We start from the raw sequence: 23,684 nt of genomic DNA, 5'->3' as shown, positions 1-23,684 counted from the left end.
ATAAACATGTTATTTGATCGATATGTTGAAAACAAATCTGACCATACATCGACATTCGAAATAGTAAAAATCACATTCTTAAGGGGCGTTCCCACGAAGCGTTAATCACGACAGTCAACCACGCTTTCGTGAAATACACTTCTGTGTGAACGCATAGGCGTTAAACTTGCTTTCGTGAGGAACGGCGCACGACTCAAGCGTGGATAGATCAAACGTGTTTGATTTTCAGTCGTGATAAACCGTTCGTGAAGCCAAGATGTCGTCACAACAACGTGGAATTAAGTTTAACGACAGTGAAACTACGCGTTTTTTGGAGTTATATATAACCTTTTCCACACAACTTTCAACAACCAGATCATTCATGATCGATGTTTCGTTCACGACTCACGAAGCGTGAACGGCACGAAATCCCCCAACCATGTGAACGTTTCATCAATTCGCACTTTCGTGAGTGTGACGAATGAAAGTTGACTAGCGTAGTAGACTGTCGTGATTAACGCTTCGTGGGAACGCCCCATTAGTTTCATATGATGGCAAAATTTATTACTGTAGCTATACATTCCCAATAAGTAATCCACAGATAAAGACGTAATCGGTAATGACTACATTGTTTATGATATACGTTATTTATTTCTAAACATTATTTATTTATGTGTTAAATTTCTATGAAATTCTAAATGATAAAGGTTTATCAGATAATTTATTTAATTTAATATTTGTTTTAATTTTCGGTTCTTGATATTTCTGAACGAAATATGGCAAGAAATAAGGTTAGCTGTTTTTGCATCTTGTGAATGTTAAATAACATTAAATTATATTTATGTTGTGTACGAATATTGAATTATAGTAGGTATTACATGAAATTAAATATTTTGTTTTCTTATTATGTAACAAAGTTGTCAAGTTTAAATTTTTAATATATTTACTGATAATTTTACTATTTTATTTATTTTACACAATCTATTAACTCTAAAGATATGTTTAAAAATATAATTTTTAACATTCAGTTTTAAGTTTGGTCAACAACTCACGATAACACAGATAGTTTTAATATTTTAAGGTCTTGAGAGTTGAGACTTGCACCTTATCATGTTTGTGTAGTTCAGAGTTCATTATTATCTTAACATGTCTTCATTATCAGCATTAAAACTCAATTTTAGTACACACTTATCTTAGAATTTTCATTTAAGTGTGTTGTATCATAATGTCTGATTTTTAAATTAAATAGCCTGTAGGTGTTAAAATAATTTGGTGGACTCAATTTCTGCACTTGACTCTCGCTAGGTCCGTTGTGCATGTATAAATAATTTATATTTTATTAATATTTTTTTACAACATACATAGTAAGAGAAGTAAGTATCATTCTTTAATTTTAAAGGATTCATTGTTTTCAGAAATAATGACACTCCAAAGATGCCTTTATCAAGTTTCAAAACAGTTGATATCACAGCGATTTATTCTTCAATCAAGTGTTAGGCAGGTGTTGTGCAAAATCAGCTATAAATACAGTAGTAATTCTGAAAAAAAGTTCTCTGACCGACATGAATGGGTGCTTGTTGACAAAGAAAATATTGGAACAGTAGGAATAAGTAAATATGCTCAAGAATCTCTTGGAGATGTTGTGTTTGCCCAGTTACCTGATCCGGGAATGCAATTAAATGCTGGTGATGAGTGTGGTGCTCTAGAAAGTGTTAAAGCTGCTAGTGAAATATACTCTCCAGTCAGTGGAACTGTTACAGAGAAGAATAAGGAGGTTGAAAAGAAACCTGGGCTTATAAATAGTTCTTACTATGATAAAGGATGGCTATTTAAACTTAAACTTTCAAAACCAGAACAATTACATAATCTAATGAATGAGAAACAATATGAAGAATTTTTGCAGACTGATGTTGAAAAAGATCACACTTAAAATGCTTTCTATTCCACTACCTTTAACTTATTCAATTAAAAAATTTGTTATATAGTTTAGCTGTTATGAAAATAATTTGAATTGCTGTTATTTATGTGTTAACTTTTACTTGGTCAATGTTTTGTATATAGTGAAAACTAATAAATAATGGAGAACATAAACTAAATAAACAATTCCTATTACGATTTAATACGTTTTTTACGTCCCGCCTCACGGTAGTACACATGAAACTTGAAACTATGAAAGAATTAAATGAAGGGAACAGTACAGTCAACAAATAATGAGTTTATTCTATGCACAGCGATACAAACATATTTAATCTACAAATTGTATTAATATGTCACTGTAATTTACGGACGCAACGTCAATGTTACTATCAAGTGATAATCAGAAGTGACAGATGACAGTGCATTAAACGCCATAAAGGACAGACAATTTCATGCCTATATCAGATTATTTTTATTTACAATGGAAAGACCCAGCGTTGGGTGTGTAGTTTCACTTTTAATTTGTAAAATTCGTTTTTAGAGAACATTTATTTTCATAAACATTTAAATTGTAGTGTAGTAAAGTGTAAATTATATTTCTGGCTTCAATCCAATAAATCGTTTAGTGTTTCAAACGATAAGGAATTTGTAGCTTTCTAAATTAATATTTACAATTTGTTGTTTTTAATTGTGAGTTGTTTCAAATATTAAGCGATCCGAATAAAATAAACGCGTTTACTATTTAATTATTATGTTTTCAAAAATCAGTTTGAGTGATGAGATTTTGTGAAGTATGGATTTTGTTTGATACGAATTTTTAATCAACAATGTCATCACCTTGTCCGAAGAATGGAATACGTTTGAACGAAGCCTTAGATAATATCCAGCTTGCTTATAATCCTATTACCAAACAGCTACATTTTGTGAGCCCCAGGGTTGAGAAACCAATAGCTGACGAGGATGTTGATAAATTAAGTAAAAAAAGTAGCTTCAGTGATGAAGGAAATTTCTCAATATCGACTTGTGAGAAGAGTGATACTAGTGATTCCCCAAAGAGTACTCTTCAATGGGGTGGAAGTGTAAGTGGACATAAGCGGGGTAAAGATGGTGGTTCATTCTCAAGCACTATTTCAAGTCTGTCTGAATGCTCTCTTGGCTCAAGTGGATCAAAAGAAGATGAACTTCCTGATTTGACCAATTCAGAACATGCTAAATTGAAGAAAAAAGGACTTTCAGGATTCTTTAGCAGGTAAGTTTTTTAAATATGCATGTTTCTAATTAAACAAAGAAATATTTTATATATTTATCATAAGTAACTTACATTTACTTTATTCTTGCAAACCAATATTTGTTTATTGTATTAAAATCTTATAATAAAAAAATATACATCTGTGTTATTCAACATTATATTTTTGTAAATAGAATAATTTTTAAAGTATTGGATACAGTCTTTAAGTAGATTATTTATAGTAAGCATAAATAGGTATTAAATATCTTTGTAATTAACCTGAGATATTTTTGAATTTATTTTCCATATTTATTGGCTTCAATACCCAATAAGTTACAAGACAAATCAAATAAAGCCTTCTGGTGCGTTTCATTTTTTGAAAAACGGTTACTAAATCCTTCTTTACAGTTACTTATATACATTCCTCCTTTCTTAATAATGTCTCTGTCAAAGCAGGTAAACAGTATTGATATAGCACCTTTTTCTGGTGTTTTAAAAAATAGCCGTCTGGCCCACGGAAGCTTTCCAAAGTTACTGTGTTCAAACAAGTCTGTATCAACAATGCCGGGGTGTACGGAATAGCACTTTACAGGGACATCTTTGTCTTCCAATAAACTGTTCACATATCTGGCAGTCATAAGCTGAAACAATGCAGTTAATATAATGGTCACATTAGAAACTATGAAAATAATTAAGTATCTTAATTATAAGTACCTGAGCTAATTTAGATTGTGCATATGCAGCTGTTGTGTCATAGTGTTCTTTCATGTTAATGTCATCAAAATATATTTTCCCTGGAAAATGTGCACATGATGTTACATTAACCACTCTTGATGGCTCCTCAACCGTCCCTGCTCGTTTAAGTGCTGGCAACAGCAGATGTGTCAAATAAAAATGACTTAAATGGTTGACAGCAAATTGGTTTTCAATGCCATCCTCAGTTAATTTATAGTCACCAAACATAATTCCTGCATTGTTCACTAGTATATGTATCTCAGGAAATTCCTTTAAAACATTCTCAGCAAAATGTTTAACGGAATTCAATGACTGTAGATCCAGTTGAAAAGCGTGTAACTTATCTCCGTTTTGCATTGAATTTGCAAGTTTTTTCGCTGACTCTGTATTTCTCACGCCCATTATTACGATCATGTTGGCTTTAAGCATTCCTCGAACGACTTCACTTCCTATACCGCGAGCGCCTCCAGTTATAACGGCAATCTTGTTATTTGCATCTGGCAATGTTATTTTGTTTCGCCAGACGCTAACCCAATCGTCGATTAATCCGCCAGCACCTGCTCCTTGCATATCTAGAGCATAACGTAGTTCACTGAGTATGTGTTTCATAGGTTTATGCCTATTAACGTACCAGTAAATAGCGGCGGCGGCGGTTATCACCGCGGTGGCGATGTACAAAGCCATTGGAGGTTATATTCGTTACTTCGATGCGATGCGGACGGAACCCTGGCTTTCACTGACTTGAAATCCTCATCGCTTTCTCTAAACGCGCTGTTTACGTACGGTGTACCGTTAGTCCTGTCTGTAGGAAGCCGATGTTAACTGTTTTTTTTTTAAAAACAGATACATACGGTTCAATAGTCGAGCGCTAATAAACAGTAGAACAGGTTCTGTGTTAGGTTTGACTAATAACTGGTACGGGTTGGTTCGTAATATTTATTTTGTAGACAATACACGACGCGTGGAATGTTGACGGGAAACCTCAAGGACTTAGTAGTTGTAATGCGGCGCATGCGCAGTCCACACTTACGTCATGTCTGTCGTCCCGGCGACCGCGATTTGACACGATAAGGACGCGATCATCAAAACAATAATATTATGTTTTATTTAAACATTTGCATCCATAATCATTTATTTAATTGTAATAGCCAGAGAAAGGCTAATGTATCCGATTGTTATTTATTAATTTTTAATAAAATTAATCGCATTAAATCAGAATTAATCAATTTCGAATTTTAACATTTCCCTAGTTAACTAACAAATAAATCATTTTGATTTTTGTTTATATAACTAAAAATATTATCTGGAGATAAGAGCATCTAAAATATATTTTATAAGTATAACTTATCTATAATCTATAATCTGCTCGGTCCTATAGAATATAGATACTACTCTACTAAATGCTCGACTCAAAATCTGTATGTGAAAATACACAATATATTTTACTTGAATTGTTAAGATTGGTTAGGAAAATAGACTATTATAAACTCATTTCAAATTATTTGAAATTTAGCTAATTTTAAAATCAATATATATTTGGAATATTTATTTGATATGAAATCAGAAATTATGCATTTAAATTCTCGTTGACATACAGAAGAAGGGAAAATATTTGAAAATAGACCAAAGATTGTAAAGGCCGATTGTAAAGCACTCTCCATGTAAATCGGCCTTTAAGGCCATGGAGAGTACAACTTGAAAGGCAAGTTCTTTAGTGCTTTAGTGCGTTGCGAGTGATGGCCGATTTACATTATCTTACTGTTTGGGAGAGTGCTTTAGTATAACTTGAAAGGCAAGTTCTTTAGCGTAGCGTTTACATGTTTCAACTAAAGTACTATCCTAAAGCACTCTCCTAAACGCTAAGATAATGTAAATCGGCCTTAAGGCAAAGTGGTGAGTTAGTAAGCGGTGACGTGTAAATTGTATTTGTAGAGCGTGACGTATTCGTTATATGCGGGTAAATTAAATGCTGTTGATATGTACCACATGCTTGAATCATAATAGTTTTCTAAAGACCAGTTAACTAATATTATTAGGTGATATGGAATAAAATCAATAAATAAAACTAGTCTTTTAGGGAGGGCCTTATTTATTCACACTTTGTTACAGTATACAGTACACATAAAATAATTAACTAAAATGGAGAGCAACGGGCTTATAGCTTTCGAACGATCTCTTCCAGGCAAACACTGAGAAAAAATTGAATTACATAAGCAAAACTACATAAGACATATTTTTTACGCTGCTTCCTTCATTACAATCTAAGCTAAGATTTTTGAAATTTAATTTCCTCCTTATATCGCTTTTGATTTAGCTTTTAAATAATCTATTGTGAAAACCAGTATGTAATAGGAAAATTCGAAACATCAAGTGTTTATTATATTTGTAATATCAATGTGTGTGTACTTAGTTGTCACTTAAGTAATATATTTAAAATTTGCTCAACCATTTTATAAATGTTAGGTATAGCTACTAGGGGTCTGCTAAATTAACTGCCTTAATTCCATCGCGTAATATTGTAGGCAAATTTTGTATCGTGCAGCCCGGACATACAACGACCAATATTTATTATAATATTAGCCTTGATTTGTTTAGCTATCGCGGATTCTTTTTTTTTGTATTAAGAGTTATGAGCATACTGCATACCCCACATATAGGTACCCTAACTTTTACACAATCACACAACACAGCCAAATTAGTTAAATGTATTGAATTATTTTTGATTGTTTTTTCTTTTTTGTAAATATTCCATCTTCGGCTATATTTTTAGTGTAATTGTTTGTTATTATATATAATTTATGTTAGCTGTAAGATTACGAAGTAAATAAATCAAACAATTTTATTAACTGTAAGGCGTCGATATTATGATTATTTTATGGTTTCTCAGAGTTTAAATTTTAAACATGAGGAATGCACTAAAACTTGGAGCTGTTTCGTCGAACAATGTCCAATAAAGAAAAAAAATCTCGTAATACTAAACCACTGCACACGGAAAACCTGTTTTTGTTGTGAACTGGTAATCGATGTAACAGTTGGTACCTTTCTGTTCAACATAATTTAAGTTTGTATAATCTGTGGCTCTGTTATTTTAAAAGTTATTCTGTAACGATGAAAATTCTGCATGTATGGCATTTAAATGAGACAAGAATTTGCATTTTACATATAAGGTATAAAATCGCACTTTCATCGCCTAACGGCCTTTTTTCTTTTATTGGTCGGCGACGCACTTGCGAGCCCTCTGAAAAAACGACACTGACAATAGAATAAACTAAAATGTTGACTATAGCTTACTTCAAAGTGTCGGTTTTTTATGACGCGCGCATCGTGAAAATTTATTCTCATAACTTTTTCCTAACGCGCCAAAAGAAATATAACTTTAAAAACTAAAATGTTGACTATAGGATGTCGGTTTTTTGTGACGGTGTACGCGCGTATCGTAAAAATTTACTCTTATCATTTTTCGATAACGCGCCAAAAGAAGTATTACTTCAAAAACGCTTCACCTGCAGTGGCCCTTTCTTTGACCACTTTCTTAAAAACAAAAGGAAAGGCTAAATTAGCCTCTAAGAAGCGTGGTGCGCTCAGCAAGGCGAGACGTCACTCCGGACCACCGCTTGCAACTCTATAAAACACAATTTCGGCCTCTAATGGAGTACTGTTCTCACCTCTGGGTGGGAACTCCCCGGTACCAGCTCCTTCAGCTTGGCCGTATTCAACGAACTTCCTTCTTGACGTCGACTTCTTAGGTCCAAGGCAAGCTGGTTGCCTCACGATGTTTTCCTTGACCGTTCGAGCGAATGTTAATCGCGCATACAGACAGAAAGTCCATTGGTCCATGGGTTTTGAACCTACGACCTCAGGGATGAAAGTCGCACGCTAAAGCCGGCCAGATTAACAGGCTCTATGTGAATAAAATTTGAATATTAATATATTTTAGGTATGCAAAACTTAGTCTTGACATTCAAAATATAATTTTCAAGGTTTACCGCTTCAAATACATCCGAATTCAATGCATCGCTGCATCGCATTTTTTGTCGTTTGTATTGAAAGTATTTTTAGCGAATATTATCCAAGTGTAATTAAGTTTCTGTTCAGCTTGCTTGCTTTTGTGAAAATATTTTTTAAATAGTTTTGAAACCCAAATAGAATATCGTTTACAACATATTTTTTTCGGGTGGCGAAGTAGGCTGATTAATAAAAAAAAACAACACATTAAATGGACCAATTATAATAAATATGGGTATTAAAGATCAGAATGAGCCTAGTAGACTAAAATTGGGACGGTATCTCGTTCGTATATACATATTAGTTTCTCATGTAAAATACATTCTTTTTTGTAATGAGAAATAAAGTTCTTTAAACATTTTATATCCTGTGCTGGTTCCAGCTTGTAGCTGTATCAGTAATCAGTAAGGTTATTTGCATAGCAAGAACACATTTCCATCAAAAAAGGTGCTATTTGATATTTTGAACCAAAAAAATCCTTTATTAACTCCACGTGTAATTTTTTGTATGTTTTTAAAGTAACCGTATACTTTTGCACATTAACTGTGCAAACCTATACATTATAAGGTGGGTTCATAAGTTTGTTTTAATCAGAGGTGTTGGCCTAGTGGCTTCAGCGTGCGATTCTGTGCACCAATGGACTTTCTTTCTATGTGCGCATTTAACGTTCGCTCGAACGGTGAAGGAAAATATCGTGAGGCAACCGGCTTTCCTTAGAACGAAAAAGTCGACGGCGTGTGTCAGGCACAGGAGGCTGATCACCTACTTGCCTATTTGATTGACAAATGATCATGAAACAGATAGAGAAATCTGAGGTCCAGACCAAAAAAATAATTTTTTGATTTGAATTGATTTCTTTTTAATAAGTTTGTTTAAATGTCGACGACGACTGTACCTACTCCGTAGAAGTCCACAGATTACGGAAAAATACCATAAAAATATCAAAGACATCAAAGGTAATAGACCAGTGCAGATAGCCTTTAAAATAAATAAAAAGTGAAAAAAATTACAGTAGGATGAAACCCATTAGAAAAGCAGGGGAATATGATCAAAATGAAAGGAAAAATAAATTACGGTCGATCTGAGGTCGGGAAGGGGTAGAGGGGGAGCTTTAAGGGTAAAAAACGGTTTATCTCGATTTCCGGCAAAACTACAAGTCCTATCGAAGAAAGTTAAATGGCAAAGTTGGAGGTAATAAAAAGATCTAAAACTTTTGTATTCACACATTTTTCACATAACCTCAAAATTTATGTGAAAAATTCAAAAAACCAAGTTTTTGGTTTTTTATTTTTATCTTTAACAAAAATAAAAAAAAATTGACGAAATTTGGTGAAAACTTACCTTTCTATGTCCCAAATACACTGTAATTTATTTGATTAAAAATATTTATTTGTTCACCTTATTTTAAATTAATATCGAAAAAACACCCTAATTTTCAATCGAAAATTCTGACGTCAAAATTTCAGCTTTTTTCAAAAAGTTGGTGTGCTTTCAGTTCGTTGAAATCTCTACTTTCCTATGGTAAAAAAAAATATATATATTACCATAGTAAATCTTCTCAGAAAACGCAAAAAATCGTATGCAGTAACACCCAGACCTGTCATACCCTTCCTTACTTCTCAAAAGTAAAAAAAAAATTATTTTTGTTAAAGATAAAAATAAAAAACCAAAAACTTGGTTTTTTGAATTTTTCACATAAATTTTGAGGTTATGTGAAAAATGTGTGAATACAAAAGTTTTAGATCTTTTTATTACCTCCAACTTTACCATTTAACTTTCTTCGATAGGACTTGTAGTTTTGCCGTGAAGTGATTTAATAATAAAAGATATATTTCTTAAACAAGATGTTTATTTCACCGGACTCATTACTCAATAATCAATAGTCATTGACAAAAGCGGTGTTGCCAACATAACAAATCAAACTTAGAACTAACGTTATAAATGTAGATACATTGCAGATTACTTAATCTTAACACCCCCTCTCAATGTCTACATTTATCTCTACAAAAAATAAAAAAACTTAATACAACTTAATAGCCTCTCTATTTGTATCAAGACAGAAATTCAGTTTATGATACCATTATCCAACATGACATTTAAAAAGATGCCTTAAGATAATCTCTCTACCCAAGGCTTTTGTGAACATGTCTGCAGGTTGTTCGCTAGTTTGAACATACTTAACACATATTTTATTATCTTTTATCATTTCTCTAACAAAATGATAACGAATATCTATATGTTTTAAACGCTTAACAGACTCGGTTCTTGCATTTATTATGGCTGACTGATTGACACAGGAAATACTTACTGGGCAAATATTTTGGAAATCAAAATCATTTAATAAATTTATTAGCCAACAAGCTTCACTAGCAGCCATACTCAATGCAATGTATTCCGACTCTGTCGAAGACAAACTAACAGATGCTTGTTTCTTTGAGGACCACACTACCATACAGTTTGAGAGCATAAACATATAGCCCGAGGTGGACTTTCTGTCCTGGAGGTCACCGCCCCAATCAGCATCGCAATAGCCCTCCAGAACTATATCTTTACAGTTATAAGTTAATTTATAGTCTAGAGTACATTTGACATAACGAAACACTCTCTTTAATGCAGCTAGTAATGCATCATTTGCACATTTCTGGAATCTACTCAACATAGACACTGGAAAACACAAATCAGGCCTAGTGCCCGACACAGCATACATCAAGCAACCTATCATCTGTCTACATAACTTCTCAGTATTTTTATCTATAATATCACTGCTACTATGTAATATTTTTGCATTAAAATTGGGATCCATAGGGGTCATCATGGGTTTACAATTCAACATGTTAAATCTTTCAAGAACATTTTTCAAATAATCTCTTTGAGTTAGTTCGGTAATACCAGTTTCCAAATTTTGATTTACATTTATTCCGAGAAAATCAGAAACCAGACCCAAATCCTTCATGTCAAATTCCTTATTTAGTACACTTTTGAGCTGTATAATTTCCTTTACATTTGTTCCAAAAATTAATAAATCATCAACATACAATAATATAAAAGTTTTATCATCCCCGTTACACCTTTTATATAAACATGAATCACAGTTAGACTTTACAAAACCTTCCCTTGTTACTACAAAATTAAATTTAACATTCCAACATTTTGGCGAATTTTTAAGCCCATATAAGGATTTGTTTAGCTTAACTATATTATTGTCACCAGAATAGGCTCCTTCTGGCAACCTAATGTAAACATCTTCAGTTATTTCCCCATACAAAAATGCCCCAGTTACATCCATTTGGTATATAGGCTTGTTTAATTTAGTTGCTATTACAACAAACACTCTAAAGGTTGATAATCTTGCTACTGGTGCATAAATATCATAATAATCAAACACATCTTCTTGTTCAAACCCTCTAGCCACTAATCTAGCCTTATATTGTTTAACACTACTTACACCTTTCAGTTTAAAAACCCATTTGCTACTCACCACCTTTGTGTTCACTGGTGCATCACAATAGTCCCAAGTATTGTTTGCTTTTAAGGTTTGCAACTCTTTGTCTATAGCTTCACTCCATTTGCTAGCGTCTTTTCTACTCATAGCATCCTTGTATGTCACTGGCTCACTTTCTTCACTGTATACATTATTACACTTGTAGAATGAGGTTTGTTTTCTCACACGTTTGCTTCTTTCATTTAGGACTGCTGTTGTCTCTTCTGATGAAGTTTCTTCATCACTACAAGGTTGATATTCACTTACAGACACACTATCACACATAGTGATTTCACAGCTATCTTCATCAAAGTTTGTAGGAGTAACTTCTGTGGTTGTTTGAGATTCTTCACCTCCATTATTTTCTTCCTTGGAGTCAAACATTATTATTGGTTCTCCCTTTTTATTCTTTTCTTGTTCCATGAAAACCACATCTCTCTTTGTATCAACAGTATTCTTCTCCGAGAAATATATTCTATAACCCTTGATGTCTTCCCCGTATCCAACCATCAATCCTTTTTCTGCTTTCTTATCCCATTTCTTTCTTCTTTCTTTTGGTATATGTGCATACACTGGTGTACCAAATATTTTCAATTCATTAATGTCGAAACTTTGATTAGTCCATACTTCAAATGGTGTCTTCTCTTTTTGTTTACTCTTCCCCGTCCTATTAAGCACAAATGCTGCTGTATTTACTGCTTCTGCCCATAATTTCTTTGGTAAGTTCTTTGCATACAACATTGTTCTTGCTGCTTCCACCAGGGTTCTATTTTCTCTCTCAGCCTTCCCATTTTGTTCAGGTGTATATGGTACTGTTGTTTGGTGTATAATTCCACGTTTTGAAAACACTTCTTTTAACTCCTTGTTGACGAACTCGAGACCGTTGTCAGTTCTAAACATTTTTATCTTATTCCCAGTTACATTTTCTGCCTTATCAATGAAATCTTCAACACAATTTTTTATCTGGTCTTTTGTCTTGACGAAATAGACACAACGGTAGTTTGAGTAGTCATCCTTCAGTATAACGAAATATCTGGAGCCACCAACAGACACCTCCTCCATTGGACCGCATGTGTCAGCATGAATGAGCTCGCAGGTTTTTGTGCTGACATGATCGCTTTTACCAAACGGCAACCGGTGTATTTTACCCTTCAAGCAGCTCTCACATACAGAAGAGGTTAGTTCTGTGTTTATGTCCTTTTGCTGCAATACTTTTCTCACATGATCGAAGTTCTGATGTGCTAATTTTTCATGCCACTCATTTAAATCATTGTTTACTGTTTTAGCGACGCTCGCCACCTCGAATTTATAGCGTAAAACCATGTAATAAGAGTTCCCAACACGTTTTGCAATCGCACAAACACTATCGTTTTTGTAGAACTTGCACGAACCGTCATCTGTCATCATAACGTATCCTTTGTCTATGGCACGATTCACAGAGAACAAATTGGTTTTCAATTCCGGAACGAACAAAACGCCATCTAACGTAGTGTCAATCCATTCAGTGCCATTATGCACTTGCACCGCCATCTGTCCGCAGCCCAACACACTTATCGCCGCTCCATTACCCACGATAACGGATCTTTGAGAATCACTTGAAAAACTTGAATAAGACATAAATAAAGCACGGTCGTAACACATATGTTCACTTGCCCCAGAGTCCACCAGCCACTTGGATTCTAGATTTTGTCCACTCGACACAACAAATGCATTACTTTCTTTACTCTTTTTACTCTTCTTATTGTCTTTTGTCATCATTTTATTCTTCCTGAACCAGCACTGTGCCTTACTATGTCCAGCTTTGCCACAATAAAAACAGTTATTATTGTTCATTTTTTCTTCACTGTTATTTTTATTGTTCTTACTTCTACACTCACTTTGAACATGTCCAAGTCTCCCACAGTTGAAACATTTTACACCACTCCTGTTCCGGGCAACAAATGCAGATGATGATGCCTGCTCTGGATCATAATTCTTCTCCTTCACCCTTTCTTCTTCAACTAACAACCTGGCCACTAAATTGTCAAATGTTTGCTTATGGTCAGGTGCAGACTCCCACGCTGAGACAAAATGTTTGTATTGGTCTGGCAGAGACATTAATATTTTTGTTATAACAAGCTTGTCGGAGATCTCTTCACCCAATTGCTTTAACTTGTTTTGCATTTCTTGAATCCTTGACAAAAAAACTGACATCTCAGTCCCCGCTTCATATTTATATTGAAAAAATCTTTGCTGTACAATATGAATACTGGTCTCTGACTTTTGCTCGAATACACTTTGTAGTTTTGTCCACATGTCAGCCGAGGTTGTACAAGAAATGATGTGTAACATAACATCTTCGCTCATCCTTGTCACCAACAATGTTTGAGCTTTAGCATCCTTTGCTTCCCAGGCAGCTTTTTGACCAGCTTCCTCTGGTTTTAAAGTTGTTCCTTCGACTATGTCCAGCCAACCATAACCTCGCAAGAGTACGGTTGTTTGAAATTTCCAGATGTTCCAGTTTCTGGAGCCTTCCAGCTTAATAACACTGCTGTTGTTGCTTCCCTCCATCTTGCCTTCCTGCCTTGACCTGCTAGGGCAAGTATTCTTCCTTCTCGACGGGCACGCGTGTCACGTTGTTAGGTACACTTAACCTTACTTTTCTTCACGCCGATATTTTAACGCCGATATTAACATTTGGCGCATATTATTAAATCACAGTTACGGTTTCGTGTCTAGGCGCACCTGGGCCCATAACCTGAAGTGATTTAATAATAAAAGATATATTTCTTAAACAAGATGTTTATTTCACCGGACTCATTACTCAATAATCAATAGTCATTGACAAAAGCGGTGTTGCCAACATAACAAATCAAACTTAGAACTAACGTTATAAATGTAGATACATTGCAGATTACTTAATCTTAACATGCCGGAAATCAAGATAAACCGTTTTTTACCCTTAAAACTCCCCCCCTACCCCTTCCCGACCTCAGATCGACCGTAATTTATTTTTCCTTTCATTTTGATCATATTCCCCTGCTTTTCTAATGGGTTTCATCCTACTGTAATTTTTTTAGGTTTCAAAAATTATCGGCACTGGTCTATAATACGAAAAGTAAAATGTCATGTGGGTTTCCGGATATGTATTTAACCTTGTTGGCGATACGTCAGCGGTAATGGCACTGACTTGCATACTATAGATTTGTTGATATTTCTCATATAAATTAGCGATATCAAATGCGGAGTGAGAAACGAAATCACGAAAACATCGGACGTAATATTATCACTAGGAATACTGTTGACCAATCACAAACAAACGAACTACGCCGTCGTTTCGTCTTTTGTTTTAGCATCTGTTGGACGGGTCGCTTCGTCTGTGATTGGACTAGAGCAGTAGGAGAAAACACGTCATAATTTCTCGTTTTACTATCGAATAATGCAGATGTGTTGACGGATGAAAACTTGCTTGTCTAATTAGTACGGTTCGTGCGGAACTAATTTAATTAGTGCCGTACTAACTTTTCTGCCAATGCAACTGGCCTTATTTCGACCATCTGCAATAGTTTAAGCCCAAATGTAAATTTTCTTGATGAATAAAGTATTCTAAATACATAACAATTTAAATACATGCAATTTCAAGCATGAAGTCTTTAGTGTTTCTCACTATAAAATATCCTCAATAGATGTTTCTATCTGTGTCCATTTAACGCTTACTATGGCGAAGGGAAATAACGTATTTTATTATTAACTAGTAGACTCGGCCAAGCGATGCTGTGGCTAAGATTTTTGTTATATTACATAGTAGTAACTATTCAAGAGAAACGGCAGGAGAACACCAATCCACCATGCTTTTTTGGTGGTTATGCTATTAAATTGTAGCTTATGTGAAACGTTGGTAATTATTTTGATAAGGATCAATACCTAGGTACGAATAAAGAGCCTTTTCAAGCGGTGGTATTTTAATTAAAAAAAATTAATAAAAGGACGCTTCTTGTGACGTAACTATAAAAGATAGAGAAATGCTGTCTCGAAATTTTTTATAATAATAATAATAATAAATTGTAATACATCATTTTGTTCTATCATTAATAGTTTTCGCAGCGCACACGATTGAAGGAAGTTTTTTGTTTATTTTTTTACACCTTGGGTTAGATTATTCAAGTTTTAGTAAGCATCCCTAATTTTTTTGAAAATGAAACATAGCCTATGTCACTCGGGAATAGTGTAGCTTGCCAACGGTGAAAGAATTTTTGAAATCGGTCCAGTAGTTTCGGAGCCTATTCATTTCAAACAAACAAAAAATCAAACCTTTCCTCTGTATAATATTAGTATAGATTATAAAAAAAAATATTTACGAAGACTCGACCAGTGTTTTTTTATGTAACAATCGGACAAGAGGCTCACCTGATTTTAAGTGATACCGCGGCCCATAGACACTGACATTGCCAGAGGGCTGGGAAGTGCGTTGCCTTTTAATAAAATATATTATTTCTTAAAAGGACCCTAATACGAACTGGTATTATCGGTGGGCAGCTGGTTACACATGGCAAAAAGTGCCTTAAAAAGAGCTCAGTGTGGAACGAGTCGAGGTGATACGGGTGGAATTTTGTATTCTGCACCAAACAAATATTTAGAATAAAATTTAAGCTACTCATTAATGTCACAAATCCTTGAGATATCATCGGAAATTAATATTAATAGATAACTGTAAGTATTTGAAAAACTGACAGAAAAGTAATTAACCCAGTATTAATTTATGTATGTTAATGTGGTGTTTTTTACAACGATAATTAGCAAGTGCCGGTAATTTGGAAATTGAAAATTTCTATGTTCTTAAATTAAATAGTGAGAAAGAATTTTTAATAATACTCCTAACAAATCGTAGTAATCCTAGATTACATACTGAATCTAAGAAACATGAAATCTTGCATTTTTTATAGAACTAGGGGCAGGAGGATCACCTTAAGTGATACCGCCCATGGACACTCAATGCCAGAGGGCGTGCGTTGCCGGCCTTTTAAGAATTGGTACGTTATTTTACTGAAGGAAGTCGAATTGGTTAGGATATACTTTTCCACCCCATCCCACCTATTTTTATTTTTCTTCCAACTGTAAAAAGTAACATCCTTGACTGACATATGAACATATATAATACATTTCTTCAATAGTTTCGTATTAAAGGTAATGTTTACTAAAGTACAGTCTTGTATACGCGAGTATTCAAACGCTTTTACTAGATTATAACGGAATTTTTTATCACAATTATTTTGTACTAGTGTAGAAAAAAACTTCTAAAGATATTGACTATTTAAGATAAACATTTCCATGATACATTACATATGCGTAACTCGACAATTCACACAATATCTTTATAAATATTATTTGTAAAGATTCATTTAAATCCATTCAGTAGTTTTAGTGTGAAATAGTAACAAACATCCATCCATACTTACAATCTTTCAAGATTACTTGTAAAAGTAAATTAATTACTTTGTTATAATATTTATATATCGGTGAGCAACTGTGTTATAACTGGTTTATAATAACCAGGCCATAGAGCTAGAGGTTAAGACCTTAATCCATTACCAGGCTTCCTTAATTTGATAAAGAATATCATTATTGATGGAACACATTCTATATATCTAGATTAATGTAGCGTGGGCGTGGTTGGTTCAATCGATACATGTCACAAGGAAATATTCGGAGGTTATTGCCACGTCCCATTGCCTTCGTTTGTGTTTAAACGTTGTGTTCGTATATACACTTTTTTCTAAGCTGTATTTGTATTAAATAGTCACCAAGTATAAATAGATAGTCGATAACTCTAAAATAATGGCGCTAAGATATTTGTCATCTATGGCGTAACGTTTCTGAATAATACCATAAGATTTTACTAGGCATGAGTCAATGTTAATGTAAGTAATGAACTGATTCACCAAAGTAGTTACACCAAAAAGTTTTAAATATTGAGGGTATTTAAAAAAAGTTTTTGTAAGTACCCTCACAGAGGCGTAAATAATCCGCACATATTTACATATACAATGCCGTTCTTGCAGGTTTTTAACAGTATTTTAAGAAATAATACCGACTTTAATTAAGAAATATTATGGTTTCGTATTTGAAATAAAACTCAACAAAATACTTGTCACCAATAGCGTAACGTTTCTGAATAATACCATAAGATTATACTAGCCATGAGTCAATATCCATAAATGAACTGTTGAATCATTATCGCAAGTCCGTTTATTTACTAATTAGGTATATATTTGTCGTTCCACATAATTGAGTAACGGCTGATTCATTCATGTTATGATAATAAGTTTTTGTTTAAGATTGGGTTGGAATTTTGGTTGGATTATATAATCATTATCTTTAACGGTAATATAACCACTAGCTGTACCCAGAGGTTTTGTTCTAGTTATTTAGGTCGGATTCGTTCTAGTTAATCTGTAGTTCTTGATTTCGTTCAAATCAAATCAAAATTATGTTTATCATATAGGTAACTGTACAGTAATGACGTTAATGTTAAAAAACAAAATCAAATAAACAAACTAATCAGCATTATAGCGTTAGAATGAACTAGCTTCTCCTCGCGGTTTAACCCCCGTGAACTCAGTGGCTTAAGCTTATCGTCGCCAATCTTTTATAATACAGCCTTGTGAGGTAAATCTGTCTTACAATCAATATTCTGAGTGAGTAGTTCCAGAAATACCATATAAAATACATTATACCTTTTTTACAAAGAGGAAGAGACCACAGACCTCCATTTGCTACGGTGACATGACTCCTTAGTGTAATATTCAGAGCCGAGACAGCGAATTATGACATACTAAAACACTTTAGACATAAGGGTACTTAGCGTAGCTTAGCGTCATATTTAAGAAACCTTTTAGGACTTCATCCAACTTGGTGACCAAGTTTACGAGTCCTCTACGTGTCAGTTGACAAATGCTTAACGTTAGGAACCTTCAGTGAAAGCGGGCAAACACACAAACATATGTCTTATTAAAGTATTATGTTTGTACTTGTTATATTACTCTCATTTCGTGAAAGAATCAAAACGTTTATATTTTGTTAACCATAAAATGTCTTCTGTCACGGTTTTTGTCACGGTTCGCAGTACAATTTGATACAAAAACAAGGTGAAAGTTATGATGGGTAGGCTATTATGTTTAGGAATTGTTTCGTAATATGTAGTTTATTATTTAAAAATACATTTAGTATTGCCTGGGACATGCAACTTCCTTATAACACAAATGTATTAGATTCATTTCACTGATATTCGATGTTGTCATAGGCTGGTCTCCGTATGACCTTGGATTACCTTTGGCAAGTCATGCTGCGAGTATACAGACCTAATCCAGAGAGAGAGACCTAAATCTATAAGCTACAATGATATATCAGGAACAGTTTTCGATTTATTTAAATAATAAATGTTCGTTTCCTTTGTTGAAGGGCTTGAAGGGAAATATATTATTATTTGTATGCAATATTTTAGTATATGTACAAGCAAAACAGGAAGACTTAAACAGTAGTAATAATTTAAGGTTTTTCTTTAAAATATTAAGTTGCCGTTTGTTTAGTGTTTAATTTCAGTTTTATTTTCCCAAATTAAATGGACTTATAATTTCGTATATTTTGTGTATCAATGTTAGACGACTCATTGGTGTAGTGGTTAGTATCCCTGACCGCAAATCCATGTGTCCCGGGTTCGATCCCTGGCTGAGACCAACATCTGTGTGATGAGCATTTGGTGTTGTGCTTAGGTCTTGGGTGTTTAAATATGTATTTATATGTCTATCTATCTATGTATGTATCCGTTGCCTAGTACCCATAACACAAGCTTCACCAGCTTAGCGTGGGACTCGGTCAATTGGTGTGAATTGTCTTTTAAAAAAAAAAAAAAAAAAAAAAAAAAAAAAAAAGTAATCTGTTTCTGGCTTTGTATATTGTCTTAGTGTTTTAATTAATAAAATGGATATGTGTAGCTGTACGATAAATAAATTAAACATTTTTAAAGATATACATCGAGTATCAGAAATTCAAAGCTTTATTGTATGTATACTTTAAATAGTAACGTTGCAACCGAATCGCATACTATATAAAAATATTCTTTGAATATTTGCTTGAAATTTCTTCACAAATACACAGTTGACAGAGTTGCCCTTAGCAAAAGTTCACAAGTATTAGTATTGTTTATGAGCGATGATGTGGAAAATACAAAGGAATCAGGCTCTATTGCCTTTCAACAGGATGTCAGGTTTCGATGGTGAAGAAAATTGATATTACCTGTATTATATTTGCTTTTATAATTAGCCTGAGCAAGATTTATTTATACGTATACGTAATTTAATAGTCTGTTTTAAGAAGTTGAATCGTCCATTTCTGGTGAATAGTGGTACGGAAAGTGGGTGGCGAAAAGCGAAGCAACAACCTTCTCTTTAAAAAATCTTTAATAAAATGGCATATAGATTCGGTATGGAATCCTAGAATAAATTAATATAATTTTTCTATTGAATAACAATTAGTTTGTCTCTCTAAAAAAGCTGTGCTTATTTAAAAGTAATAGTTTTATAGAACAGAGGGCAAACAGGCAGGTTGCCTGATGTTAAGGCCCTATCCCAGCACGAATTGCTGTGTCAGTGTCTCGGGGTGGTGCAAAGTGGAGAGCTGGAGCACTGAGACGCGCCGACCCGTAATAACAATTAGTTATGTAAAACATTAAATTAATGTAATTTTATCAATAATTTTTTTCTGAAATGGATTACTTGGTTTGCGATAAAATATATCGTGTAAATTTCAAAATCATATTCGATATACATTTTCGTCATATAATGAATTCAGTGTCAAAAATTGGCTATGTTTGGATTATGTTTCTATCAAGCGAAGTTATTTAAATCGTGTATCGATCTTTCAAAATGGATACATAAATTACTCAACTCCACCATTTCTTCCATTCGCCCTACTTCAAGAAACAATGACGAAAAATGGAAAGAAACAATGTACTTATTTGGAGTTTGGCGACCAGATCGGTCCTTAAGTAATGCCGCTGCGCATGAACCGTCTCAATGGCATAGTGCGAGAGTTTGTTGTCGGCCTATAAATAATAAACATTTATGACGTCAGATTAAATTAGCTATGCTGTGTGTATGCCGTTTACGCCAAACGGCACTACACCGTTTGACGTAATATATTACGTAATATGTAAATTTTTATCATTTTCTCTTCTGAAGCCGTTGACCGAAAATTTATGTAGCATTGATTTGTATCGATAGCTGATTAACATTATCTCTTTAACCTTAGGTCAAAGAAATTCTAACTTAATTTATAAGTAATCCGAAATTATATTGTAGTCTTCATTAATAATAAGAAGCTTTTATTTATCCACATCTTATTGACATACCTACATTAAACAAAAAGAAATATATATACCTATACAATCTTATGTTATTATTTTTTGTAAATTTTATTATAATGGGCTATGTGTCTTCCATCTCCATTTGAGTTGTAGAACTGCAACTATTATTCCGCAGTCAGCAGTCTTCTTGAGTAGTTTCTAATAGCGATAACGTCGAGATCGTAATCTCTTTCTTTCTCTCCCTCCTAACTACTGTTTACGCTAGTACATTTAGTAAGAAGTTCTAGTATATATAAGTTAAAACATGATCTAAGGGGGTTTTTTCTTTTATTTTTCTTTATACAAAGGACTCCTAATAGTCTATCAACCACACCATCAGGCATATATAATATACATATATGCTTGAGAAGCTAAACAGCAGGGAAGTGTCAATTCACTTTCCTAAAAAGATACTTTTTTTATAAACTAGGTCTGGTAGGCTTGGCGTATCCATCCTTTAATCATGGATTGAGAGCTGCCCTTACTAAGAGTCCAAATAGGCTAACAAACAAAAAATCTAAGAACGAGAACGCTTTAAATTAATATTCAGCTTTTAGAATTTTCTCTGCTATTGTATGTAACGAATATCGCATTGTGATGTCACAATACATATATATACAGTTCAGAGAAACAGTTTATATAAGAGGTAGAAACATTCATATGTGGATTAGCTACCTTTAATGGCTGTAGACTCGTTTGAATTTATGTATAAAAACATAGGAAGCGTGCGTAAAGTGAACTACTAATTTTGTTGATTTGAATTAGATCAAATACAATTATAGAAATGTTATTGTTTATATTTTGTACAATAAACATACATTTTGTTAGGTAAGAATTTGTTTATAAAATTAAGTATGAAGTAGCAACCCCTTCACACATTCAAGGAAACACATTCTTCTGTTTCATAACCGTATTGTGATATAATTGCTAGAGTATGTGAGTTTGTACTTTAAGTCATATTCTTTTATTTTTGAATAGACGGTAGTGATTAGGACTGAGTGTAATCGTTGTTTTTTCATTAATCCTACTGTATGAATAGTTTTATATATCAAAACTGAAAATAAAACTGGTTTTTAAGTTTAATATTTATGGTCAATAAATCTCTGATGTAACCCAATTTTCTATATATTATGATGAATGAAACTCAAATGTGTTGATGAAATATGTATTTGAAAGAACAACACTTAGAGTTAAGTTTTTTTCTTCTATAATCCAAAATGTTCTAACAAAAAAATCTTCGAATTAAAATGTAATTTTAAAAAAGTAGCGACTTTTCCACAGACTAACAAAGAAATTAAATAAAACACAGTTAACACATAATATAATTAATAATCTAAAGAATCTAACCTAAGAAATATAATTCTTTCTTTACGTATAAAAGCGTTGCAAACTTTTAATAGATTGTTTGCTTTCAATTTAGTAAAGAGGCCGGACGGGAGAGATCTATTTTTAGTACAAACACTGTATAAACAAGTGTATTTAATTTACTACTGATATTATACTATGTCTTTTAACGTTTCTTGGAGAAATGAATAAACCCTAAGTAGCCAACAGCTCGCCTTCGTCCACTAAAATAACAATTCTTAATTCAAATTGCCTGGAAAACAAATTTATAAAGGCACTGTAAAAATTCATAGATAATGTTTGTTTATACCATAAACAATATCTCATGTTTTGAATAATTCTTCTGTATAACCTGTAGTAAACAGAAAGATGTTCAAAGTTTCTCACGGTGCCGCGATGTCGCCGCTTGGTACCAGGGCAGGAGGTTAGGCAAGCGTTGCACAAGTGAATGTCAAGAATTGCGCTAAAATTGCCGAGATCCTGCCACTTGATGGTGAAATTGACAAATTTAGAAGAACTCGCCCTCATTATTACATTTTTGTAAAATAACTGACTAACCGGTTAAGTCATGATTAGGAAGTAAAAGAGGGAGTCGGCTGATAACCTACTATAGTATACATAGATCATATAGTCAGTATAGTATATTAATAGAATGTAATGTTTAGTTATTTATTAGTAATCTTACAGCTGATATACATATTAGTTACATATCCATTGCACTCCCTTTGTCCCGCATAACCAATAGCTGTACCCCTCTGACGCAACACCATTATAAAAGAAAGCAGACAACAGATACCAATAGCTTTGATCGGATACCTCACATCGGACCGGTCAAATTCTTAATTAGTAATAAGTCCAAAATATAGATTATTTGTCGTGCACCTCATATCGGGCCGATTGAATAGTCATATTCAATTGTTGTAGTAATAAACTTAAGTAATTTAAATATATTTTGTGTCTTTTTGTGATTCACCGCTGGCCCTTACTTTACTACTTTCTAATTTATTATAAAACAAAAACACTTCGACAATATACAAAGCCAAAACAGATAACATAGATTAACAATATATATGAAACAGAAAATATAAGTAAGTACATTAATACACAAAAACATTAAAAAAATGAAAGAAAACTGAAATTTTACATTAAACAAACGACAATAATTAATACTTAGTTACTTACTTATTACTTATAGTCATACATTTTAGATAAAAGAGTTTGTAACATATGCCGTAGATTTAGTACCTACCATGTATGATGTGGTGAACTTTAATAAATAAATAAATATATTATGCCTTGCTCCTACTATAAAAAGAACAGTCATGGACACATGCATACTTCCATATCTGTCATACGGATAGACGACGACAAGACGTTAATAAAAAAAGATTGGAGTATGCCAAAGGGCTATGGAGCGCTCCATTCTTCAATTGAAACTAAAAGACATAGTAAAAAACGAGGTGATACATATACAAAAAGGCTAAAATGGAAATGGAGACGGTCACATTGGCCGCATTTGTGATGGCAGATGGGTCAAAAAGACCCTTACTTGGAAGGGCCCAGTGGGAAGAAGAAAGAGAGGATGCCCACCGAAAACTTGAGAGGATGAAATAAAA

The 23,684-nt window shown here is 33.4% G+C and overlaps 3 protein-coding genes across 6 annotated transcripts in view; 2 read left to right on the top strand and 1 right to left on the bottom strand.

The window, feature by feature from the left end:
- The first annotated feature begins 635 nt into the window (after positions 1–635).
- LOC125049185 (glycine cleavage system H protein, mitochondrial) lies at positions 636–2,099 on the top strand. 4 transcript variants are annotated; one of them, XM_047648329.1, is made up of 2 exons: positions 636–770; positions 1,395–2,099. In XM_047648329.1, exon 2 carries the CDS (start codon positions 1,400–1,402, stop codon positions 1,907–1,909), a length of 510 nt encoding a protein of 169 aa, XP_047504285.1. In that variant the 5' UTR covers positions 636–770; positions 1,395–1,399; the 3' UTR covers positions 1,910–2,099. The 4 variants fall into 4 exon arrangements, with proteins under 4 accessions (XP_047504285.1, XP_047504283.1, XP_047504286.1 ...); XM_047648327.1 differs by having other exon boundaries at positions 723–846; XM_047648330.1 differs by lacking the exon at positions 636–770 and adding an exon at positions 830–850.
- A 113-nt stretch (positions 2,100–2,212) lies between these two features.
- The window catches only part of LOC125049183 (TBC1 domain family member 12-like), a 50,688-nt gene continuing 29,216 nt past the window's right edge, over positions 2,213–23,684 (top strand). Inside the window, exon 1 of the mRNA XM_047648324.1 lies at positions 2,213–3,145. Within this exon, the coding sequence (XP_047504280.1) occupies positions 2,724–3,145 (422 nt within the window). The 5' untranslated portion in view covers positions 2,213–2,723. The remainder of the gene's footprint in view (positions 3,146–23,684) is intronic.
- On the bottom strand, positions 3,289–4,902 carry LOC125049184 (retinol dehydrogenase 11-like). Its single transcript, XM_047648326.1, has 2 exons — positions 3,839–4,902; positions 3,289–3,765 (listed from the first exon to the last, which is right to left on the bottom strand). The coding sequence occupies exons 1-2, from the start codon at positions 4,541–4,543 to the stop codon at positions 3,421–3,423; spliced, it is 1,050 nt and encodes a 349-aa protein (XP_047504282.1). The 5' UTR covers positions 4,544–4,902; the 3' UTR covers positions 3,289–3,420.

The sequence above is a fragment of the Pieris napi genome, chromosome 4 (assembly GCF_905475465.1).
Source record: "Pieris napi chromosome 4, ilPieNapi1.2, whole genome shotgun sequence".
Taxonomy (NCBI): Eukaryota; Metazoa; Arthropoda; class Insecta; order Lepidoptera; family Pieridae; genus Pieris; species Pieris napi.
The sequence above is the reverse complement of the archived record's forward strand: the minus strand, read 5'-3'. Positions and strand labels throughout refer to the sequence as shown.